Source organism: Lepisma saccharinum, chromosome 8 (genome assembly GCF_977018435.1).
Source record: "Lepisma saccharinum chromosome 8, izLepSacc3.1, whole genome shotgun sequence".
Lineage (NCBI taxonomy): Eukaryota > Metazoa > Arthropoda > Insecta > Zygentoma > Lepismatidae > Lepisma > Lepisma saccharinum.
Genome location: NC_139236.1, coordinates 48,066,583 through 48,093,081, shown reverse-complemented (window position 1 = coordinate 48,093,081; position 26,499 = coordinate 48,066,583). Strand labels below are relative to the sequence as shown.

General features: G+C 36.9%; 1 protein-coding gene across 1 annotated transcript in view; it reads right to left on the bottom strand.

Moving 5' to 3' along the window:
- Window positions 1–15,495: 15,495 nt before the first annotated feature.
- Window positions 15,496–26,499, bottom strand: part of LOC145991770 (sodium channel protein Nach-like) — a 77,419-nt gene continuing 66,415 nt past the window's right edge. Inside the window, exons 6-7 of the mRNA XM_083127820.1 lie at window positions 22,927–23,033; window positions 15,496–15,629 (exon numbers count right to left, since the gene is read on the bottom strand). Of these exons, the coding sequence (XP_082983946.1) occupies window positions 15,496–15,629; window positions 22,927–23,033 (241 nt within the window). The remainder of the gene's footprint in view (window positions 15,630–22,926; window positions 23,034–26,499) is intronic.

Below are 26,499 nucleotides of genomic sequence, written 5' to 3'. Positions count from 1 at the left end.
GAGCTACAATGATTTTTCCAAGATTTGCAATAGTTGCTGGAATCAGGACAGTTATGGGTTTGTCACAATTTATTTGACAAGGAAAGCCAATACTGGTAAATACAGAAATAAAATTAACAATTTTCTAGACATTGAAACATATATAAATAACCATGAAAAGGCCAATCATTGATGATCTTAAATTAAGAGATTATCTTGTAAAAAGATTTAAGGGATGGAAATCAGAGAACCAAGGAATCTATGAACAACACAAGCAAACAGAACAGCCTATTATTGATGCTATTAGTGAATTAGGTAAAAATATTAAAACTGTTACAGAGCAAAATCAAAATTTGATTACAGAGCTTGTACCTGTAGCTGCTAGGAACATATTAGATTATCCAATCACCCCACTTTCTAGTATTCATACACCTAGTCCTGTTCCTCCTCGAAGAATTGAAGCTACTCAGGATCCTATTGAATTGGGTCTTCTTGCTCAAAAATATTTAAACACACCTAAAGACAACAAAGATGAGGTTTTTGGCTTATATGCTGACACAGAGCGTTATGGTAGCATCATACATAGAATTGGCAATTTTAGAGTAACATTTATGGGAGATGATCTAATTGTATATTCAGAATCTCATCTTGCAGAAAGAGGTGGTTTTGTTAAATATCCTGGCACACCTGGGTTGTGGGAACTGATGACTAGGAAAAGGCCTGGCAGCTATACAGATCAAGATTATGAGCATTACAAAGAAATATTAATAAAATCAGATGCTCTATACCAGAACAATGATCCCACACAAAAAAGTGTCAAGTGTAGCAGTGGAGCAAAATACAACAACTTAATCAAGCCCATATGGTCACAGATCAAGACTGGTAGTGGAATCCAACAATACAACACCCTGCCTAAAGAATTTGTATGGGTTGATGATGTCAGGAAACTTGTAAATAGGTTACTGGTGATAGCTGGGGAGGAAAATGCTGGCAACCACAATTTTTACAATGAAAAGGTTGGAATTATGGACATGATAAGCACCAAATTGTCTAATTTTATAGTGAATGACACTAAGGGGATTGCATATCTTATAAAAATTATTAATACTCTACCACCTAAATTTTGGAATATCTCTGAGGGTCGGGGGCTGGTTAATGACATCATAAACAAACTGCCATTTGAACTACACATTCCAGGCTATCAGTATTGTGGTCCAGGCACAAAACTAGATCATAGATTAAACAGAGGTGACCCTGGTGTTAATCGCCTAGATGCTGCTTGTAGAGACCATGACATAGCATACAACACACATTCCGATCTTGATAGGCGACATGTTGCAGACAAGAAATTAGAAGAGGCTGCATTTGGTAGATTAGTAAGCAAAGATGCTTTTTTAAGTGAGAGAATAGCAGCATTGGGGACCACCATAGCTATGAACACCAAACAAAAACTGGGATGGGGGTTGTCATAAATTAAATAAATTTAAGCCACTTAATTAAGCTATGTAAACCCAGAATATATATATAATAAACCTACAATGAAGGCCAAGGGTGTTATGTATCAGATACCTTATGCAGGCCTTAAATCTCTTAAAACTATTGATGGCCTTTTAACCAAAAAGCAGCGCAAGAAAAAAATTCTTGTCTTGCCAAGGGCCATGGTATTAAATTATTACTTAGTACCCCTCAATTAAAAAAATTACAGCTATCTAGAAAAAAATTACATATAGGTGGCTTCATATTTACTATCCCGGCCATCTTAGCAGCTTTGGGGGCTGTTGGGAGCTTGGCTGGGGGATCAGCTGCCATAGCAAAAACAGTAATAGATGTCAAGAAGAATAAGGCAGAATTAGATGAATTGAAGCGCCATAATCTGGCCATGGAAAAACAAGGCAAAGGTGTTAAGAGAGCCATGAATAAGTTTAAAAAACAAGAGCCGCTTACAAACCAAGATATTGAAGCTTTAATCAAGCCACTGGGCATCAACAATTTTAGAGGTGTGTACATGTCTGATTCTTTACCAGAACAACCACTCAACAAAGAGTGTGGCATAGTTAATTTGGATAAGTACAAAAATCAGGGCACTCACTGGATTTGTTATCTTAAATATTTAAAAGATAAGGCCTTTGTGTTTGATTCATTTGGAGGTATTCCACCTGAAAATTTATTAAAATATCTAAAATCAACTAATCTTTATTACATTAATGCCCGTGTTCAAAATTTCAAAGATGTTAATTGTGGACATCTGTGTTTATCTGTTCTTAGATATCTGTCTCAAATAAATAAACCATCAATTGAAGATTTTCAAAAGGCCCTGTGGTATCTGAAACATCATGGGAGTATTCCATCTCACCAGCCAAAATTCAATATTGAAACTTAGATTACATGATGATATAGTGTATCCCAAAGCAATAGCTCTCAGAGCATTTTATGGCATGTACTTGATCCCTAATATTACACACCACAACAACAAGATTGCAGTTGGTGATCAAAAAATTGTCATCTCTCCAGGGCAGTATAATCTGTCTACTCTAAATGCTCAGTTACCCAGAGGTATAGTGTTAACTCAAAATTCTGTCACTCACAGAGTAGAGATTGTGTCTGCTACAGAAACAGTGGATCTGGGTACTATAGGAGAGCTGTTAGGCTTTGAGAACAACACAAAACTTGAACCAGCCATAAAACACACTGCTATTAATATACCTAAATTCTTAGCCATAGAGACTCTGAATATTCACTGTAATGTGGCCGAGGGTATGATCACCAAATCAAATGGCATAGGCACTCACAATCAAACTGGCATTATTGCAACATTCAAACCTAACTCTGAATTTATGGAGCCGATCATCTACACTCCATTACCAACATTATATTTTCCTGTGTGCCATAATAGAATAGATAACATTGAATTGATGGTCACTAATGAAAAAGAAGAATTAGTTGATTTTGCTGGAGCCACAAGAACTGCAATCATAGAAATTAATATTTAAATAAAAATACATACAAAAAAAATGGAAAATATTGAGAGTTATGAGCTACAATCATTCCCCCCAAACAGGAGGACATTTGCAAATTTAAATCAACCCAACACAGAGATTGAGGTTGATCTTGATGTAGGAGATGGCTTTATACACCCTCACTGACCAGACCTATACATCAAGTTTGATGTTGTAAAGCTCGATGGTACAGATTATCCGGCTAACTGAAATATAAGATTGGTGGACAATTTTGTGCCACATCTGTTCTCTGAAATTGAGATCAGAAAACATGGTGTTGTTATAAACAGAGTGGATTACCCTGGCATTACCTCTACAGCTTTGGCCACACTAAAATTATCCAAAACCGAGGCTTCTTGCTACAAAATAGGTGGATTTGAAGCTGGTGATAAAATTATATCTAAAAGCCACACAGTGGTGTTCCCCATGCGCCTGTTGCCAGGATTCTTCTCAGATTACAAAGATATTATGTGGAAGGGTGGTTTAAGAATTACATTTAGAAGAGCTGACAATGATAATAATGCTTTGATGAGGTTCAGTACATTAAATTCTACTGGGGAAGCTCTGCCTAATACCCTACCTGATGAAGGCAAGTGCCTTATTCAGATTATGGAGCTAAGAATTCCAGTTGTTGAATATGAAGCTAGTTATGCTCTTAAATACAAAGCAGATATAATAAAAAATCCACAGCTGCCTTTACAATTTTATACATATCAATGTGTGCAGAAGCCTGCCACTGGTAGCTATTATGATATTGATGCTACAAACTCATTCTCCAGTATGCAATATGACATGCCAGATTTTGTGGTGGTACTGTTTCAGACTGGAAGACACAATAATCAAGAAAAAAATTCAAGTAAGTTTGATTGCTGCAACATCAAGAACATATATCTTAAAAATGGCAGAAATGAGGTGTTTCCTAGAGAAAATTATAATTTAAACATGTCCAAGGATGATTTTCTTAAATTATATGAGGCATTTACAGCATACAAAAGGGTCACTACTGGCAATACTGACATGTATTACACACCAGATGAATTTAAAACACAGAGACCCATGTTTGTCATCAACACCTCAAAAAGGAAACAAGTTGTGGTTAATGACAGGACAAACTTTAAAATTATCTGTGAATTCCACGATACACTCCCTGATGACACCATATGTAGTGTTATTCTTATAGGTGAAAAATCATATATTTATGATGTAAGAAATGAGAGAGTCACAGAGCAATTCTAGAGGGCCTCTGCACAATGCATTGTCTTAGTACTAGATATGCAAGTTGAGGCTGGTGTTCAATTGAACTTAAACCGGAAGTGGACCGGAAATGGATCGGAAGAGTACCGGAAGTCAATATGTGTGTGTGTGGGTGTGTGTGGGTGGGTGTGGGTGGCTTTTTGGCTTAGTTTTAGGTGTAGCCAAAAACAATATCAAGAGGGGCATATTTTTAACAAGCTTATGGACAACAATCTCACAGATGTGGCTTTTGTAAGTGTAGGCAAATCAATCTGAGGGGGCTCATCATTTCACGGGAAATTCCCGAGGACATTTTTACAAAAATCTTGGGTTAGACAGAGTACCACACTTGAGCAATAAGCTCATATGCACATCTTGAGCTAGTTTTAAGTGTAGCCAAATCTGCCTGAGGGGGGCTCATCATTTCTCGGGTTTATAATATAGCCAATTACACTATACCAATTACATTACAAGTTTTGGAATCATGCTGAAGAAACGTCTTACAGATTCTGCAGATAAATGACGATCTTCAGACTGCAAAAATATTTTATATCCTATCAGCCCGAAGAAGGATTCGAACTCTGGACCGTTACAGACACATTTCAGTCTACACAGAATCCGAAACGAAACGATAAATGTTCATGGTCGAATCGTCGTTTCAACAATACTGGCTGAAACTGCTTTTTTCCATTTGTACTGATGACTTGGAACGGTTTTTGTTCTTCTGATTCTGAAAATATTTTCCACCATAACTTCAGGTTTCTCATTGTTTATCATGTCGCACATAGTATCAAAATTAACCAATTCCGATGTGGAGGTATTCAATGTAATCCCTTTCACTTTACAGATATACTGTGATTCGGAGAATCACAAGCAAGTGATTTTCATGCTGTAACTTTTCGGTCCCGTTGAAACAAACTGTTCACAAACCGCATCGGGGCCGAAATCGGTCAATTCATTGGTGAGTTCTCCTAGTGCGTCACCAGTCTAAGGGTGGTACTCCATTTCAGGACTATCTATGTAAATTACTGAATCTGTATCACAATAGCATATCCTGTCACCCAACTTTTCAAGAAGTTCATACAGTTCCAGACGAGAATGGCATGTTGTGAAGGCTGCGATAGGAACATTTACTTTCCTGTTCAGACTGGCAGCCTCTTCAGCATATTTCCAGTTCCCTAAAACGGTGTCTTGATTGATGAATACGAATCCTTCGATCATTATATTTGGGTCAGTCATTTCATCGAGAAAATCTTTTGATTCCTTGAATGATGGTTGTCTGGGAAAGGTTGTTCCGTTGGCAGAACTTGCATCATAAAGAATTAAGGCAGAGTTTAGCCAGAGTACGTTTTCCATGATTGACTTCAATATTGTTTTCTTCCAATAGAATAAGCTCCTTATCGAAATATTCCTGTATGTACTTCTTATTGTCCTCGTCGTTCTGACACCATGAAGGCCAGCCGCTCGCTTCCTGTTTTATTTTCTAGAAGGTGTTGACATAACCAGCAAAAAGTACTTCAGTTTTTGTGACAGGGTCGTGCATCGATGTTTCATACTTCCAAACTTCCGACACTGACAATACCCTGTAGCCTAAACTGCAAGCTTTACGCACCTCGGCGATGACCCAAGTCCCCGAAAGTGGCATTGTTCATCGGAATGGCAGCAACTACCTTCACATTTTAATCTGATAGCACATTCCTTACACAACACAAACATCAGCTTTCCATGCATTTTTGTAGGTAAACCAGGATATAAAAGGGCTTTTGGTGGCAGAATAGTACATTTTATGAGCCACTCCATGTACAAAACCTCATTTACCGAAGGAATAGAAGTTCCTAGAAATATTGTAGGATGTCCGACAGGATAGGCTCAGTATTTGTTGACATAAGGGTACAAACTTGTAAAATCGTAGTACTGTAATTTCTCATTTTCCTTGATCTTGTAATGAGTCCTGACTGTTTCAACTCTTCCTCCATATAAGGCGTCTCGTGGATTTAAAGGAATGCAGCAAACGATAGGATGTGTCGATAGATATCAATCGAGTTCAGGATCTGCTTTCAATATTTTGTTGAAATCGCATTCCCACATTCTGACAACATGGTATCCTTCAGAACGTAAAGCCGCAAGTTTACGGTATGTTGTCACGTATCTCATGGCTGCAGTGTTCAACATGTCACTATGTTTCTGGCTACAACTATCCTGATCGGTTTCATCTTCCTCGTCATCTTTCGGATACATATCCCTGTTAATTGATATGCAGCGTTGACAAGCATGCCAGAAGCATACAAGCGCCTCATACACCGTCTGCGTTTCCTCGTGATAGCCGTCCACTCAGTAACGTCCTCCTATGACATATTTTTCACGATTACGTCCGCCATGAAGAAGTATTACATCATTTTGTTCTTGAACATAGTTTAACCATTTCAATGCAAACCTTGACATCTGATCTGCATGATGGTAACTTCCTTTAGATATTATTTCTATAGTGTTAGCAGGCATAAATTTCTGTCTGTAAATTAGTGAACAGGCAGATGCTATTGTGAGGCAATCCTTGGAAATGTTTTTTTTTTTTGCATATGTCTTGGACAAATAAAATAATAAAATATTATTTTCGTTGTATAAAACGTTCTCGAAAACAATCAACGCGTGTGTACACCCCCCCCCCACACAGACACCTCCTAGTCCTGCGTTCATCCCAGTAAAAAAAATCCTGCTGTATTAAGACAGCAATGCTTTCAAGTAAGCACGTGGTGTGGAGCAGGGAAATTATTCTAAATTTCCTTGCACCCCATGAATTCAAAACAACATTTAGTATAAACATCAGCAATTTAAACTGACGTATTAACGTGACGTGTAACTTGCAACTGCCCCTTTACTCCATCTCTGGCGCCGAGTCATTGGTTCTCAATTTCAGTGTTTCTTGCTGACCAATAATAAGTGAGGGTCGAGCACAGTGCTTTCACACAGAACATAAAATCCGCTCTGTATGGGCAATTGTTCTTCTAGATTATATTTTAGATTAATATAGAAGATTTCACTCCTTGTTTTAATGTTAACAACTGCACAAGCACTTTCGACAAGCAGAAGCGGAACATTTTTCTTGGGGGGGGCACCAGATTAACAAAGTGGGAACATGCAAAATTCCATTTTAGAATAGGACACATGAATTTCCTGTTTCTTACTGTAATATTTATAATTATTATTTCTTAATTTTTGAGTTTTTTTGATAATTTTAAAAGCAGATATTTCCGAAATACAAGGTGGACACAAAGTTGCTTTCCCCAAAACAAGTAATTCTTCATTTATTGGGGAAAGAGACTTTGTGCCCACCGTGTATATGAAAATCTTGGGCCCCGTTCTGCGCTCATTAGGGATTTAATGGAAATTGTGAAAAAATATAGGTCTACATCAAGGACGTATTTAGGGGGTTTAGAGGGTCCGGACCTCCCCTGAAAAACTTATCAAGTACACAAATTAAGTAATAAAAAATACAGCGTAATCCGTTTGGGTATGGATAAAATAATATGCATGTGATTTTTTTTGGTCAAATGTAATTACCTGAAATATTGTATACAAAAGGCTGTAAGGTGGGAGTTTTCTTATACGCTATTAGCAGTTTGGTACAATTTTTAGTTTTCTACATGGCCTCCATTGCGAACTGCACAACTCATAACGGTGATTTAATTTATTGCACGTCTGTTGAAACATCTCTGGGCTGATTGTAAGGGGGTGCATAATGTTCAAGTTGTTGTCTTGTTGAAGTTGGGGCAGTAGAAACAAGTGCAACATGTATAATTAAGGAAAATGACGTATTGTGTTCTCAGAAAAGAAAAATGGCCCATACACTTTAATGCGACTCACTGCACACCACAACGTTAACAACAACGAATCAGTTCAAACTTCATTGTTGTCAACACACTACAGCAAAACTCCCATGTTTCACGCATAAAATCACCAACACGAAAATTTTCCTACTATCATATTTACGTTTCAATTAATGTTTTATTTTATCCATACCCAAATTTTTAACCCTGTATATTCATTTCGCCTTTGTTGTATAATTTCCTCAGAACTTAGTGGAAGACAAGGATTATATTGAAATCATACATACGTCTTTGAAGAACATGAATGACGTATTTTAGGGGTCTGGACCTCCCCTCCCCACCCTAAAGACTTATTAAATATGAAAATTATATAATGTAAATATACTCGTTTAGCATATGTTGCATAATTTCCTCTGATCTTCTTGGAAGACAACAATGATATTGGGATCATACGGCTTTGAAGGACACGAAGGACATATTTAGGAGGGGTCCCGAAAGACTGGCCAAGTACTAAAATTAAGTAATGACAATATTAACATTTGTTTCATAATCGCTGGTTATTAATTTCCTCTGAACTCTTTAGAAGGCGAGGATTATATTTGATTCCTACGGCTTTGAATGGCATTACAAAGAAGGTTTATGTACACTACAACTGAAAATAATAGGCATAAAATATTAATCAGAAACTTACTTTTCTCCAACTGCATGTAATATCATTTTTGTTATTCGATAAATATTCAATTAATCGTCTATTTGACATTAACTTCATTGCCAGGGCCCTTGTTTTTATGTAAAATATTCCGATCTTAACTACAGGTAATCTGCGTAATAAATATGCGCTGTTATATTCTTATACAGTATTTATACCTAATCTTGTATTAATAATATAATATTAATTTATGTATTATAATTAGTATTAATTTGATTTAATCATTATCTTAAATTAAATATTATTATTATTATTATTATTATTATTACTACTACTTCTACTACTCCTGAGACACGTGGTTCGAAACATATTTCTAGATACATGCCTGGTCTACAAGTATCCATTTTAATGCCCGGTGAAATTGGAAAGGGAGGATCAGGATGAGGATGATGTATCGCTGTTTTAAACCATCCCAACCTCTGGTTGTGAACGATACATCCCAAGAGATAATTATTTCCCACCTAGTGGGTATGTAAATTATATTAATAAATATATCATTCTTATTGAGTTCAAGTTTAGATCAGTTAATTTTAGAGCGTTTGTTGTATGTACGCAGCAATAGTGAATTAAGGGAGAATAAAAAAAGATACCAGAAAATATTTTTATGCACTTTGCAAATTTGTACACTACAGTGCCTTCAAGTGTAAATCGAAAAAAATTATGAAGTTTTACTATATTTCTCCTGATAGTTTTAAGAATTTGAAAATATATTTAAATTTTTATTGTTTTTGGTTAAATTGGCTGTAGTTTCAACTTTAGTCAAATAAGTTGACATTTTTTCGTTGTTTACAATGTTGGTAACAATACTCTCTTGAATTCCTTATACATGCATCAACTTTTAATTTTTTAAAAAAATGTGTATCCCAATTCAGCCTGTAATACAAAGCCATTGCAAACATGTTTTTCTGGGGTGGAGGACTGTTGAGGAATATTGTCACCAATGGCAGTCTCATTCCGGCCCTGTTAACCGATATTCGAACTTCACTTCACAATTGGAAAGCTGACGAAATCCTGTTGGTAATTTTCGTAATGAAGTAATCAACAGTTGGTAACGTTGAACATTATTTCCATGTCCAAGAAAGAAATCGCTGGAGAACTTCAGAGTACTTCCCTTCCAGTCAGTACATTTGTAGATTGCAAGACCCAAACTTCTTTTTTGGGGAGGAGGGAAGGAAGGAGACCTCCTGACAGCTGACTGTGTTCACTGTTCCGTTATGACGATGCATGACATCTCACGGGCGTAAAGGCAAAAAGGTAAAGTTCCCCGTGCAAATAACACCGTACCACATATAGGGGTGCTGAGGGTATGCCCCACACATTCTCTATCTCAGTCATTTTGGAGGTGATGTAATCAGCATAATATCCTCTGTGGCAATTGAACCCCGAGAGCCTTTGAATACAAAATGTTCAAAAAGCTGAATGGTTTAGTTCAAAATTATGTTAGTAAGGTGAAGTGGGGAATTCTGGTTTTTACATTACCCCTTTTTGTTGCCTAAATTGTTACTCCTGTACTACTATTAAATGTCAATGTTTTACGGGTAGTTGCTTTTCGCCCTCCCCTAGAAATGTTTTATATACCACACTGATTACGCGCATCCATTCATTCTGGACACTTACCGATATCTCAAACTACAGGCACGTTAGATACAAAAATACGAATTATCGTGAACTGATATCACCAAGTGAGTAGTGTATTGCACGAGAATATTTGTGGCCTATATTTTGGGAGGGGAGGGGATAATTGAAATTGGGACTTAAGTTGGAAGGGAAAGAGAGTCAAAAGGTTGTCCAACTCATTGTAAAAAAACATCCAGAACTATTTAACTAAATAACTGTTACGTTTGATAAATTTTAAGAACTACTGCTTTTTAGTTGTTCCTTACGTCGCAGGAGATTATCAAAAATATCCGTAAGTTGTAAATTTTTAATTTTTAGAAGCCTGAAAATTTGGGGAGCAATTGATCCCCAAACCCCTTGTCCTCGCCAAGTTACATCTGGGACCTTCAAACCTAAAACAAGCGAATTCACAGCGTAAAATCCCCCCTCTTCCTTTCCTTCCTTCCCCTTACCTACCAGATCGTAAAACCCGAGGTACAAGGCACTATTCGCGATTAAAATTAACCGATATGCCATCTGGTGGTATTTTCAGGAAGTACTCTAAGTAGGATACGTTGTGTTGAAGTCTTTAAAGCATGGGGAATATGGGAGAGAGTAAGGTCTACTGTTCAGGTTTTTTTTCTCTTAATCGTTTTATGGGTCAGAACAAATTAAAAGTTTTCATGTGTTTCCACCCCATGGAATCAACAAAATTAAATTTGTTAATAAATCAGGGAAAAAGTAATTGACAGAAGATTGGTATGGGGGATATAACACTGTAATTCGGCAAGAAAATTACGAAGAATGTACGAGTCTGCTTACTTTATTTTTCGAGAGATAAATATATATTACCATGAAAGTAAAGTTTTAAATTGTACTTTATAAATAAAGCTTTTTTTCGAAAAATCATGCCAATGCGTCCATGTATTACCGGTATTACATATGTGTGAAATTTGTAACAGGTGCAAGTCGATTAAGAGGGAAGATGAAATTAGTTTGATTGATTTGATTGATTGATTGATTTGGTGTTTTAAGTCCACTTTATGCACAGTAAGGCTAATCGGGACTGGACCTACAGTTTAAAGTGGGATCCGAACCACTTGTGCCTCCACCGGGTATCGAACCCGGGACCCCTTGATTACAAGGCGACGACGCTACCACTGCGCCATCGGGAAGGCCGAAAATAATTTGAGAATGAATTAATGTCAAATATAACCTGAAAGAAAGTGGACATGCTAATGTTACTGTCTCATTCAGTACGATGTTCTTTTTCAGTGAGTATAGCCTGGTCATGAAATCGTGAATATTATTATTAAACCAGCCTTTCTCTTTCGAGAAAGAACTGCAACGATATGTTCGCAATTTTCTCCTGTCCCAGCTTTTCAAGTACAGGTCAATTTTAATTCCTTTATTTTCAAATAATTTCCGAGAACCCCAGTTACATGACGTGCAGATGATACAGCACTGCTTTGGACAACCAGTGCGTATACATTAGTATCGTCTGCATTTTCCGTGTTATTTTTGCATAATTAAATGCTTCGTTCTCAGTACAGCTTCACGTTTGTTAGAGTACCTGGAATTCACATCGCATTCGCAATATTTAAAAATAATGCGTAATTTAAACGTTTTCTACCATACCAGTCATGACAACACGGTGCTATTTTGTACTACTGCTGAATGTAAACAAAGATTTATCCTACTTATAGCGGCCATATTGGAAGCGACACTAGCGCGCAGGTGGTAATTTTAATCGCGAATAGCTGCGCTGCCAATTTGCCGAAAGGGTATGGTTCATCGCACCAATTTCGAACACCTTCTTGGTCACGCACCGTATTTCATCTTCTGACGTAAGTGCGGAATGCTTTCGTGATTAGGAAGACTTGTTAGTTTAAATCTCTCAGTTCTAACATTCTAACAACGAAAAACTTTTAACCTGGACTGGCCTGAGAAGACGAAATACGGAGCTAGACCAAGAAGGGGTTTGAATTTGGTGCGATAAGTGAGACCAGTTGCAGAAAGTCGGCAGCGAAGATGGGAGCCGTCTGATAGGGACAGAGGGAAATTCGTAGACAGCAATGCCAACGCCTCCCTCGCATTTCTTCGTACTATTGTTAGGTAAGGGTCCAACGACACTCTCGAAATCGCTATTCCTTTCAATATTCAGCCGAGACTTAAAGTACTCGATGTTATCAAAAATATGATTATAAACTGTTACAAATAACAGTAACCTACAAGTAATTCTTCCGGTGCCCATGAAGTGTAATATCCTTCAAGGTGGGTCCTGGACTGAAAAAGGGTTAAGAACCACTGCGTTAGATGAAGAAATGGAGGGATTTAGCGGGTGAGGGCAGATGAAGTAAAGTGTTAAGTAAAGATAAAATAGAGGCTTTCAATAACGGGATAATAGTTGACTTAATGTCGTAATTTAATACTTTTATTTGGGGGATTATGGCATGGTCTGAAAGGGACGCTCATTGGCCTTGAGGGATATAGGCACCCCTTGGAAAACGAATGCAATTTCTGAGAAATTAGAATATTACCTTTTCTTTTACATATATATTTTCGAGGAAATGTCGTTGCTGAGATAGGCCCAAACTTAAGAGAAAGCCTAAGATTCTGACTAAAGAGAGTTTAAACGTAGATACAACAATAAAATAAAAGGGGAACCCCCTACTTGTACCCATCCTAAACTCCATACATTCGTGGGTGTGTGCTATTGTCCTGGTGCCTTAAATTGAGACCAAAACGTCTGGTCCAGAACTCCGGAAAGTTGTTTTGAGCAAGACCTTCGTTGAATAACATGGTCAAGTATTTTGACATTTTCGGTTTCTGCACACTGTAACACCTCTACTGGAATATTTTCAGGTCCTGGTGACTTATTTATCTTCATCCTATCCAGTTCAGTCTCGATTCCTTCCTTTGCAAAAGAGATTATCAGAAATTTGGCGTAAATCCTGTTGTACCTGGATGCAACCCTAGAGGGTAAAGGCGGTGGAAGGTGGTTCTGATCACATTGCCTCCAAAATGGCCGACATTGATAATGTGTGGGGTACTACTCCCAAAACCTCTTAATATGTCTTTATGGCATGTACGCACGGGGAACTCTACCTTACCTTACATCTGACCGTAATACTCGCCCATGGTGGTTTATCGCACCTATAACTACTTTGCACATCTTACCTTCAAAACTTTAAAACCAGTATGTTAGATCTTCCATCATTTATATATTTATTTGCCAAAGAGCTTCGAATGTCATTCCGAAAGCCTAGAAAATAAAAAAAAGCAAACTACACATTATTGGAAAGTTCCATGCTGCTTATGATGTTTTCTGCTTATTTTAAATTATTTAACGGCAAATTTCTATTTATATTGTTACTGCATTTTTCACTTACCTGGTAATATCAATCTTCTGTTCAGATGTAGAGCAACAAAAACATTTTACATTGATTTCCTTGTTTCTTTAGAAACCTCAACATCAATTTTGCTATTCGCGCCATGCTTTGCTGCTTGATTTTTAAGACTGCGTAACAGCGTTGCCTATTTTCAGAACTCCGGCCTCCCTTGGAATAAAGATGGCCGTGTGATGGTCGAACTTTTACAGTTAAATTTGATGGGAGACTTCGTAACCAAGATATTTCCGAATCTAGTGTTACTTAGGTGTTCATTAGGTCCCTTATTATTTACATAAATGACATAGGTAACACAGTTAAGCATAGTACTTATTTAATGATGATTTAAAATTGTACATGTAAATTATAACCAGTGAAGACCTTAGGAATCTTGAAACAGATATTAACTCATTTATCAGTTAATGAGTAAAATTTTAATAGATCAATTCAAACATTTAACATTCGTTATAAAATTCACAAGATTTTTGAAATTATATTATAAATAATTTCGAAATTTAAAAGATTGAATAAATAATAGATTTAGGTATACCTGATTCTCGTTTCAATGTCAGTTTGCATGTTCTAGATTTTGATCTTGCATAAAAAAACTGATTGTTTATAAATGGAGGTACGCTCCATAAGTCTGCAGAAGTTTGGTAATTTTAGTTTTATAACCATTGTTTCAAGGCTACCAAACATCCAGATTTAGCCGGGACATTCCATTGTTTCTAATCCCTACTCCGACTTTTTTCGAAGTGCAGTCGTGATGCGAAAATGTCTCGTTTCTTTTTGGCTAACTCACATTCAGACATTGTTGCTACTAAGTATCAGTTAATTTACAAATATACTATTTTGTAAATGTAAATTACTGGAAGTTTGTTAATTTGCGAAATGTAGTACTATTCGAATATTTCTGAGAATTGAACGTAAACAATAAGCACCAAGCAATACGCCGTGCGACAGCTTTCGTCAAGTCGGAGGGGGTTATCAAAGAGTCTAATTCTTCCATTACTTTGGGCCAATTCTGCACTTGTACCTCTAGCTACTACATCTAATATTTCAACAGCTTATCGGATATTTTCTGCCACCCCCCCCCCCACTTTTTAAGATCCTACCTAAAAGAAATCCTGTTTATTTAATTGAAATGGTTTAATGTGCACAGTTGGCGCCAAACTGTAGATTTCCTTCTGCTAGCCGACTTTCCCGGGCATCACGTGGGCATTTTCAGCTAGTGGCAGAAGCCTTGGAGGTAACACGTGCTCTTTCCTCCACCTACCAGGAGTCGTCGTTTCCTTCGCGTGGGAAATATGAGTTATCCATTGCTACATTGTCATTGACATGAATGTTCCGCTGGTGGAGACATCTGTGCTTGCACTCCCAAATGACTGCTCGCATCACGGTCTGTTGCCACGTTTTCCTCACCTGCGCCGAAATCAGTGGCAACAACGCCTGCAGACGACAGAGAACGTTTTGGCGCGAGCAGTGCAAGGTTAAACCTTCTGCCCTATAGATATAGGTTTGTCACCAGGCATTGCATTACAAATCTTATGTGTTCCTTTAAAACATATAAAGAAGATATAAGAGGAAAAGTCATCAATGGTTGGCAATAACGAGATCGTGTTGATAGACTTCCTTGTGTAGTGTTGACAACATTTACTTTATTCAAATATATTTCAAGACCTTTTCTAAGCTTCTCTTACCAAAATCTAGGAGGGTGCCATAACTGCCACAAAAACTAAGTACACTACAGAATTACCGAACCAATTATATTAGTAATGATTTTTATCTCCTGATTTGTATGTTAAGTATAAGAAAATAGGCCTGAGAAGCAAGAAGTAAAACATTTCCAGTATGCTCATCAAACTAGCTCCGACGAAGAACCCAGCTACACCACCAAGAGACACTGAAATTGGAAGAAAATAATTGTAATAAAATTCTTATTAGAAATACAGCAATAAAAATATTAACCCGGGAAATGTATTCTTAGATATACAGGGTGTCCGGCTTAGACCTTTAACATTACAAAACAGTATAACTTTAGTTACATTCAACTTCAAATAAAACTTATTGTTTGTATGGGACGGGCAACTGTGGCAATTTTCGAGAATCACCAGTACGTCGAGTTGAAATGACGCGCATGCGCGTGTAACGCATAGATTCCAAGATGGCGGAGTGGACGGTTCAGCAGAAAGTGTTCTGCGTTCTTTCACTGGCAGCAAACAAATCTGTGAAGCTTGTTCAACGTGCTTTTAGGCGTGAATTCAATCTTCAACGTCCCGACAATATTCCTTCCTGTTTGAGTATTGCTAAGTGGGATAAACAACTAAGAGAAACTGGAAGTGTTGTGTCGGTGCGCGGGAAGTACGCGAAGGGGAAGGTATCAGAGGAAAACATTGAAGTGATTCGCACTGTATTCACAAAAAGTCCAAGAAAATCAATAAGACGTACAAGTTTAGAGCTCAACATTCCTTGGTCTACTATCCATGACGTTGTGCACAAGAGGTTACGTCTACGGGCGTACAAGATCCAGTTAGATCAACGAAATTATCCTGATGATAAACCTAAAAGACATACGTCTTCGGGCTAAATGTTAACCGAAATTGACAATAACAACAATGCTTTTCTGGACAAGGTGTGCTTTTCTGATTAAGCTGCATTGCACACGTGTGGCAAAGTGAAGAAGCAAAATTGCCGTATTTGGAGAAGTGACAATCCTCATGAATTTCGTGAAATTATGAGAGACTCTCCAAAAGTTAATGTGTGGCGTGGGTTAATGAAAGAGAAGATAATAGGCCATTCTTCTTTGCTGTGCCTCAAATGCCTCCAGAAACCATTTTCCAACAACACGGAGACCCGGCACATTTTGCTATCATTGTACGAGAATTTCTCGATGAGCATTTTCCCAGAAGATGGATAGGAAGAGAATCTAAACCACTTGCTTGGCCTCCGCGCTCGCCGGATCTTTACCCCCTAGACTTTTTCTTATGGGGGTTCATCAAGGACCAAGTCTACAGTATGCCCGTCGAGAACTTGGAAGATCTGCGTAACATAATTCTCCCTCAAATGCTAGTGAATACCTGGACGAAATTGGAATATCGGATCGACATCTGCCGTGCAACAGGGGGACTCATATCGAGGTTGTGTGAAGTGCTGGTGCTGGGGCAAAATAATGCATGAGTTTTTCTACCAAAATGTAAATTTTGGTAATAAAATTGGGTTTCTCTGCAAAATTATGCTCTTTTGTAATGTTAAAGGTCTAAGCCGGACACTCTGTATATATATCTATATCTATCTATCTATCTATCTATCTATCTATATATATCTATATATATATATATATATATATATATATATATATAGTAAACGTATGTAGGGGAACATGGGGCAAGACAGAGTAATTAATATTTAACAGTGTTGTGAAAGTTACTTTTTAAAAGTACTAAGTTACAGTTACTGATACTTGGAAAGTAACTGTACAGTTATTTTCTGATGGAAATTTTCTTGCAAACAAATTACACAAATGAGTGATCATAAATTGTAATAAAATGAATATATGAAGACATTTTGTTTTATTTATGTCTCTGATACATAATGTAAGTCTTGAAATATTAACAACAAAAAAAAAAGATGGAACAAGTCTTCAGTGTAGTGTTCCATGTTATATTAGCCTATAATGTCGAATTGTAATAAAGCATGGATTTTAAAAATTCAATATGCAACGAAGCCTAACATTTAGGCGTTTAAAAGAAAATCCTTTCACCTAAGCATGCAGAGAAGACATATTTACAAACATGGTTGACAAATTTAGCTCTTCTCTCCAGTTGCAAATGTAGTTCCATAAAGTAACTATGAAGTGATCTATTGATAATGTTACTTCTATGGTAAAAAAAAAGTAGTTCTGTCACAGCTACTCGCTTTTAAAAGTAGCTAGTTAAAGTTAGAAATCCTCAAAAAGTAAATGTTAAGTGTACTTGTAAGTGCGTTACTAGTTAATTCCAAATATTGATGTTTAACCACATAGAATGAGACTAAATAAAAACAAACATATTTCATATCAATCCTTTTATTCAACCCTTCCTTGCACATAAAGTTGACTGAAACTAAGAAACATATATGATTATTGTTTTAGAACCTAATTTTTAAAAAATATGTATGTTTCCACGTCTTGCTCCATAAGCGGAGCAATACATTTACTCGCCAAAAAATTCGAATTTTAACATTAAAAAGTTAAAATAGAGAAATGAAATGTTCAATAAGAATTACGACAATGATAAATCGCCCACATGTATTTATTTTTAACATAAAACTCAAGCATGAACACCGTATTCATCCTCAGTGTTTATAACTGTATGAACACAACCTTGCACAACGTTTCCCTAATGTAATATTGTACACAAACCGATAAATTTGTTTCAAGGCTACAATTTTTATTTAGAATTTATCATTCAGGGTTATTTCATAGCAATGACTTGGTATCACTTAGGAGAGGGAATTGAGATGTTTTAATTATATGAATTAATATGTTTGTATATGTAGTAGGTAAACTTTGTGATGTTGTATTTTGCCAATAGCTATATATGTTTAAGACAATATGTTAATTAATTTTTTTACTTTGAGGGGATGGAAGGAATTAGAGGGAAGGGTAAGGGTAAGGAAAGCACTTTATACAAGGTCCGCCCATAAAAAAATACGAACTTTTTTTAAGAAAAGAAAACAAGTTATTACCTTCAAATGACTTTAACACCTTCAAAAAAATCAGCAGAGTAGACAATACATTTTGACCAGAGTTTGTACAGGTGTTGGAAACATTGTTCAAAGTCATTAACAGTAAGTGTTCGCAAAATACGCGTAACATTTAATTTATGTCCGCGAAGTCGTCAAATCTTGGCCCTTTCATAGCCATCTTAAGCATGGGAAAAAGGAAAAAATCAGCAGGCCATAAGTCCGGAGAATATGGAGGGTGACTGATCACTGTCACTGAATGATTAGCAATGTATTGTTGTACACATAATGCGGTATGAGGCCGAGCAATATCGTTTAACATAAACCATTGGCCAGAATCACATAGGTCATTTTGATCACTCTTCCTTTAAGGAGCTTTCAGACCGAAGTAACAAGTAACAAGTAGCACGCGAATACTGTATATGAACATGTCGTTTGCTGTTTGGACGCTATTTTACAGTCTGGAAGTGTCTGTGTCACATCAGTGTGAACATCCCGTGTCGTTTGTCCCATTTATCTGAAAGTTTCCTTACACTCATGTCGATTGCACTAAGGAAATTTTGTGTGTTTCCCCTTGTCGTTTTATGCAATCATGATTATCATCATCGCCGCGATTGCTTTAAAGCGGAAGAAAGAGACCAAAAATAAAAATGCTTCAGTGTGTATATCTTAAAAACAAATGATGATGATGATGATGATGATAATAATAATAATGAACCTTCAGTTAACATGAGCATTCAACGTGTAAATTTTCTCCCGTATTATTAATGAAAGTAACGATAACAGGAAGTGGTCGACTGTCTAGAATGTTCATTAATATCTTCCCGACTACCGTAACAAATATTATAGGAAATATCACATTCATAGAAATTAACTAACTAACTAACTAACTCTCTAGCCTTCTTAAACCCGAAGGTTCATGGCTGCAGCAACACAGGCCTTCCATCTGTCCCTATCTTGAGCAAGATCTATATACTCCTTTCCATCCCTACCGATTTCCCTTAGGTCCATCTCGACGTTGTCCCTCCATCTTCGTCTTGGCCTTCCTACTAGTCTCTTACCATCAGGTTTCCCAACAAGAATCCTGTAAACTCCTCTTTCCTCTCCCATTCGTGCCACATGGCCTGCCCACCTAAGTCTTCTTGATTTAATTATTCTAATAATGTCTGGACATGAATACAAATTATGTAGTTCTAAATTATGTAACCTTCTCCACTCACCTGTCTCCTCATTCCTTTTAGGTCCAAATATTTTCATAAGGATCCTATTTTCAAATACTCTTAATTTATGTTCCTCTTTCAATGTAAGGGACCAAGTTTCACATCCATATAATACTACAGGCAAAATTACGGTTTTGTATATTTTAACTTTTAGATTCTTAGATATTAAACGAGAAGACAAAAGTTTATGAAGAGAGAAGTAACATGCCTTTCCTGAATTAAGCCTACTTTTTATTTCCTCTTTAATATAATTTTCATTTGTTAATATTACTCCAAAGTATTTGAATTTGGAAACTGTTTCAGACGAGTTGTTATCAATAATTAGATTTTGATTATTAGCTAACACTTGGTTTCGGCCTGTAAGCATATATTTAGTTTTCTCTTTGTTAACTTCCAAACCTATCTCTTTAGCAGTTTTGAAAAATATTTTAGCATTATTCTTAATTGTATTCACATCATCCCCCAGTAAGTCTATATCATCTGCATATGCTAACAACTGAGTCACACCATTTAATTTTAGTCCTTCTTTAGTTTCTTTTACCTTCCTTACAGCATATTCTAAGGCAAAATTAAAGAGCAATGGAGATAATTAATCTCCTTGTTTTAACCCATCATGAATTGTAAATTTGTCAGACATATTAATACCCACACGAATTTTACTTTCTGTTTCACTGGTGCATATTTTTATCATACTAACAAGCTTCTTAGGTATTCCAAACTCTACTAATATATTATATAATTTATCTCTTTTGACCGAATCATATGCTTTTTTGAAATCAATGAATAGCTGATGGACATTTTGATGATATTCCCACTTTTTTTTAAGTGTCTGTCTGATGTGAAAAATTTGATCTGTAGTTGATCTGTTGTGTTTAAATCCACATTGATAATCACCTATAATTTCATTAGCATATGGGGTTAGTCTTGTTAAAAGAATGTTAGATAATATTTTATATGTTGTTGAGAGTAGAGAAATTCCACGGTAATTATTGCAGTTCATTTTATCACCTTTTTTAAACACAGGAACAATTATGGATTCTTTCCACTGTTGAGGGATTTCTTCTTTATTCCATATTAAACAAATTAATTTATGAATTTGACAAATTAATGAATTTCCACCATATTTAATTAACTCAGCTGGTATTAAATCAATGCCAGGTGCTTTGTTATTCTTTAGCCTTTTAATAGCATCTTTAACTTCAGTCAAGTTAGGTTCTGGGACTAAAGGTTCTGCTGTGTGTACTTCATTCACTTCATGTAAAAGAATCAGACGTTGCAGCGAAAACACCATTTACTTCCATTATAAGCAGACGAATGCAATGCAGCTGGACCGACACCAGCACCTCTAGCGGTATCATACTCGAGTGGAACCAGCCAGAGAGCCCAGAACAGTGCCGTTATCCACACTACGTTATCCAAGGCGCTGTAGTTTCGCTAAACGATTTACACAATTTGTAACAAAACTTTATGTTGTAACGTTGTTCTATCTTGGTGCGCGTATTTTGTAAGACGCCTGCACACGCATCTGACGCACGCTTGCCCCGATTACCGACTGCCTGTAAGAAGTTGAAGCATGCACTGACGGGACTTTTCGACATAGCTCTTTGCAGTGTTGCCAGAATACGGTACCTTTTTATTTGTTTTTTGTTTTTTTGACAGTTCGGTTTCATTATGGGCAGACCTTGTACTGATTGATAACAATAACCTGAATGAAAATGGAACATTAAGATAAAAATTAACTTGTAACTACAAATGATTTATTTTCTCACATTAGTCTCTTTCCTGAGCATTCAATTTTTGACTAGAAAATTTTTATTTATTGCTATTGCATTTTGAAAAACTTATTATACTAGATGTCTTAATCTACAACAATGGAACAAATATTTATATTTATTGAATTCATGTTCGCTTTTTATACATGCACTTCCGAAAACTTCACGATGGAAGCTTCTATCTACTGAGAATGGTGAAAGGCGAAATTATCTATTTGATTTATTAACGTCTTTGCATGTTTCTCATTCTATTTCTAGCAAAGATAAGAAACCCCTAAATGTTTGGCATTTCTTGATAATATAATTTTCTAAATAGTTTGTGAGATACGTCGACTTGTAATCAAGGTATTCCGGATTCGTTCGTCATTGGACGCACATAGTAGTTTGAATGCGTATCGTTCTTAAGGTATTCGGTAGAAGTGACAAGTCTTCTGTCATTCTTAGCATAGCAGAAAACAGAGAAAGGAATGCTGAATAGGTAATTAGACAAACTTTAGGTTATTGACTTTAGAGACAGGTATGAAGTGAACATTGGAATCGAGAGGGAGCGAGGACAGTTGGCGAGTGGTCGAGATAGAATGAGGTATTGGGTTCGAGAGGGAGTAAGGAAGTGAGGGACGAGTTTGAACAGTTTGTGATTGAACGGGATTGTGACAGGGTGTCAGATATGTGACGGTGACACGTGACAATTGGGAGGACGATCTACGGAAATAACGTACATAAACGAGAGGCAGGTAAAGTCCTTTTCCTAAGTACATCCATATCGGTTCAGTCCTGGAGAGTACAAAATCCAATTATTGTACATGTAAGTTATTTTGCCATATGTTTGAATGTAACCTCTTGCATATATCACATTTAGGTCGATTGATTGATTGATTGATTTTATTTGACTTAGCGTTTTGTGCCTCTTGGCTAATTTGCGAAGATGGGGATGAGTGATGAAATGATGAAATTGATGAATGGACATTCACAACAACCATGCCCGAGCGGGATTCGAACCCGGGACCCCTGGCGTCGCAGCGCGATGTGCTAACAACTCAGCCACAGGGTCCGGCTTAGGCCAAGCGAGTGATAACCATCTGAAAGATGAATGATGAATAACTACACCACCCAATAAAATCTGAAGGTTTCTAGTTCGATACCAACGCAGTATTAACATTGCGTTACGAGTGACACTTTGGACTGTATGTCCAGTCCCGATTAGCCTATCTGTGCATAAAGTGGTCTTAAGAAAGCAAGCAATACTTAGTGATTTTAATAAGGGAGTTTGAAAGTATGAAAATATTTGTGTTACAAATGTTGACCTATGGTATGGTTAAAAGCGGTGAGAGTAGAAGTCACCCCTGCCAGGAGCTAACATTTAACTTTGGTTTTGTCTTATGCCTATGTTCCATTTTAAAGTTAAATCTCGTTTCATATATAGAATGACAGCATTAGATATTTTCTAAATTAATGTCAGTAAGTAATTGACCTTGAGGATACATACCTGCAATGTCCACTACGTTGCGGACCACAATCATACGCCTTCTTATCCTGCTAAGATGCACTTGAAAACCCAGTCTGGCGATCCCACCTATTTCGACTTCATCGCTTCTGCAACGAAAAGAACAGTTCTGCTGTAAACCAATTATGGCAAATTTCAATGTTTGCATATTTCGAAAAGATTAGAAATGGCGCTTTTACGCCTTAATACATTACCTCCCTCGTAATATTCCAACCAAATGCTTATTTACGCCTATGTCTAACGCAGTGTGCACGTTAAATTTCATAACAATACCTTAAATCTTCATTGGTATACGTGTGAATGTGGAGCTCACACATGACTTACAGTGCTTTTTGTATTTTTCCACTATTTTTACTTTCATCAGAACCAAATTGTTCATGATCATTTATTGTATAAATTTATCGAAGTTATTATATAATAGTACTTAATATTTTTGTATTGCATTTCATCTCATCGTTTTTAATGTTGGGCGATATATCGCGATATTGAAAAAATATCGTCCAGGCGACATCAACTAGACGATATATAGTTACGATATTTTGACGATATATGTAGTGTCGGCGATATATAGTCACGATATTTGGCGATACACATCGTGGAGACGATATCTAGCCGATATCACAATCCGGAAAAATATCGTATCCTATTGTTTTGACAATTTGTTGCGATATCAAAATTCCGATATCGTCCATCCCTCATCATTGCCCGCTTCCTCTTCTTTGCCTTCAAAATTATTAATGATGTTTCCAAAAAAGCAATCCTCTCGTTGGGGCACTGCAACATCAATTATTCCATCTTATTGTAACAATGTACGTAGCTCTAGAAGGCCCTCGTCCTTAACTTGTAACGTTCTGTCTCTCTCCGTCGTCTCCTTGTAATCAAGGGGTACCGGGTGCGATACCCGGTGGATGAACATTGTGATTTGAATCCCACTTTAAACTGTAGGTCCAGTCCCGATTAGCCTTACTGTGTATAAAATGGACTTAAAACACCAAATCAATCAATCAATGTTCTGTTTCTCGGTCATCCGCCATATTTTGTGTGGTTTTACATTGAATTGACGTAAAATCGAATTCCGACATCAACGTCGACCATCTAAGTAGCTTCGATTAAAGTTTTGCTAAGGTCCTAATGAATGTAATCGCTTTATTTTCAGTGAATATATCGAAATGTCGGCCTATCAGATAAAATCTGAATGACTTAATGCGTATATGATTGCCAATAATTCTTGCTCGAAGGTTGAAAGTCGTGTTTCGTGGTCTTTTAATACGCGACTACAATATGAGATAGGCTGAAAATCACCGATCGCATTTGGTTGTAAAATCACTGCTCCAACAACCATGATACTTGCATCGGTGAATACCCTTACTTCTTTGCATGGGTCATATGACATCAATACAGGAGCTGTAAGCAAAGCTTCTTTCAATCTCTCATTCGCAGTTTGCTGTTCTTCTACTCATACAAATTTGTTATTTTCCCAAATAACTTTTGCAAAGGGAGTTATATCTCGGAGCATGATTTTAAAACTTTTCTGACATGGGATGTTAACCCGAGAAATGTGCGAATTTCTTTCACAGTTGTTAGTGTTTTATATTCTTGATGGAATAAATGATTTTGTAATTAATCCGGTAACCAAAATATCCATTTTTATGTTGTAACTCTATAATTTCAGTGTAGCCAAAGTGACACTTCTCTATTGCAAGTTTTAATCCTGCGGCCTGTAAACATTGCAACATATTGCCCATAGTTTTCAGCATTTCTTCGAAGGGATTTCTGAAGCAAAAGAGATCATCCACATAATGAGCAAAGTGGTTGGGGTCCATACCAGCGCACGCTAGTTGTACATAACGGGTCATAGCAGTTGGTGAACTGACGTGGCCTTGTGGGACGACGTTCACTTGGTACTGCGACATTCCTGGTATTGTAAATGATTAGTTTATTACTGGTATTAAATTTGCAATACAGTAAAAGTCTTGGTCCCCCATATTGTATAATTTTTCATTTATATTGTTCACACCCAGACGGTCAAATACAGAAGATGCATTCAATATACGACAATCTTGGCATAATCTATAAAACTTTCTTAGATTTTTACGAGGATGACTGGAAAGTTGAAGCATAATTGAGTGGGGGAAATTACCCCTTACCTTAATAAAGGCTTAATCTGATTTAATTTCTTCACGGAGGTGAATTGGAATCTGGTACGGTTTTTTAGTAGAATTCTGTGTCATCTTTTAGCTGAATTCTATGTTTATAATTCGTGGTTTACCTATATCATCTTTTGACCACGCAAAGCATGCAGATATTTAATTAAAGCAGTTAAGAGTTTCTCATTTTGCTTTGGTTCCAAATTCGGATTCACATCAAACCGATTAGGGTCCGGCAGTGTGTTACTGATGTTCCCTGACTCTTCTGTTGCGAAAACATTTGCCTGTCCACAAATTTTGTCTTTATTCTCATCATTATTGTTACTCGTGATTGGCATATCTCATGTTTCAGATTTCCCGATAATGGTACCTATCTATATTGTAACATTGTAATTTAAATTTTCCATTGGAACATCAGGATAGGAAAAATGGCGAGCTTCTACCCGACAACATTCGCTGCCTTATTGTTGGACCTTCTGGATGTGGAAAAACAACGTTATTTATTGATAATTTTCTTCTTGCACCGAACTGGTTAAACTGGAAGAATAGGCACCTGTATGTTTTCTCCAAAAGTTTGGAGCAATCGAAGTATCGCCAGATGACGAAACTGTACGAGGGACTAGGCATAGCTATATTTGCTTCTGAAGTGATACCACTAGACTGCTGTCTCGAAAATTCGGTGGTGGTTTTTGACGATGTGATCCTGCAGAACCAGAATTCGCATTTCTTTTTACTCAGGGTCGGCACAGAGTCATGGACTGCTTCTACCTTGCTCAGACTTTTTCCAAAATCCCCAAGCAGCTAATCCGAGACAATGCTAATTTCATTTGTTTGTTTCGTCAAGACTACACCAATTTAAAACACGCTTACGATGATTATGTAGGTGGGGACATAAACTACAATCAGTTTTCAAAATTTTGCTCTTCATGCTGGAACCATGATGATTTCGGATTTGTCACAATAGACATGACGATTTATTGATTGATTGTTGTTGATTTATTGATTTGGTGTTTTAAGTCCACTTTATGCACAGTAAGGCTAATTGGGACTGGACCTACAGTTTAAAGTGGGATCCGAACCACTTGTGCCTCCACCGGGTATCGAACCCGGAACCCCTTGATTACAAGGCGACGACGCTACCACTGTGCCATCGGGGAGGCAATAGACATGACGAGGAAACCCAATAACGGAAAATACAGAAACAAAATTAATAATTTTCTAAACGTTGCAACGTTACAAGAAACGTCTTGATCTATTATAAATAACTACATACCAAGAAAAAATGAAACGCAAACTTGCAGACGACAACCTGAAGCTGCGTAGCTACCTGGCAAAACGGTTTAAGGGTTGGAAATCCGAGAATCGTGGAATTTACGAAGAGAAAAAGCGTCAGGACCAACCTATCATC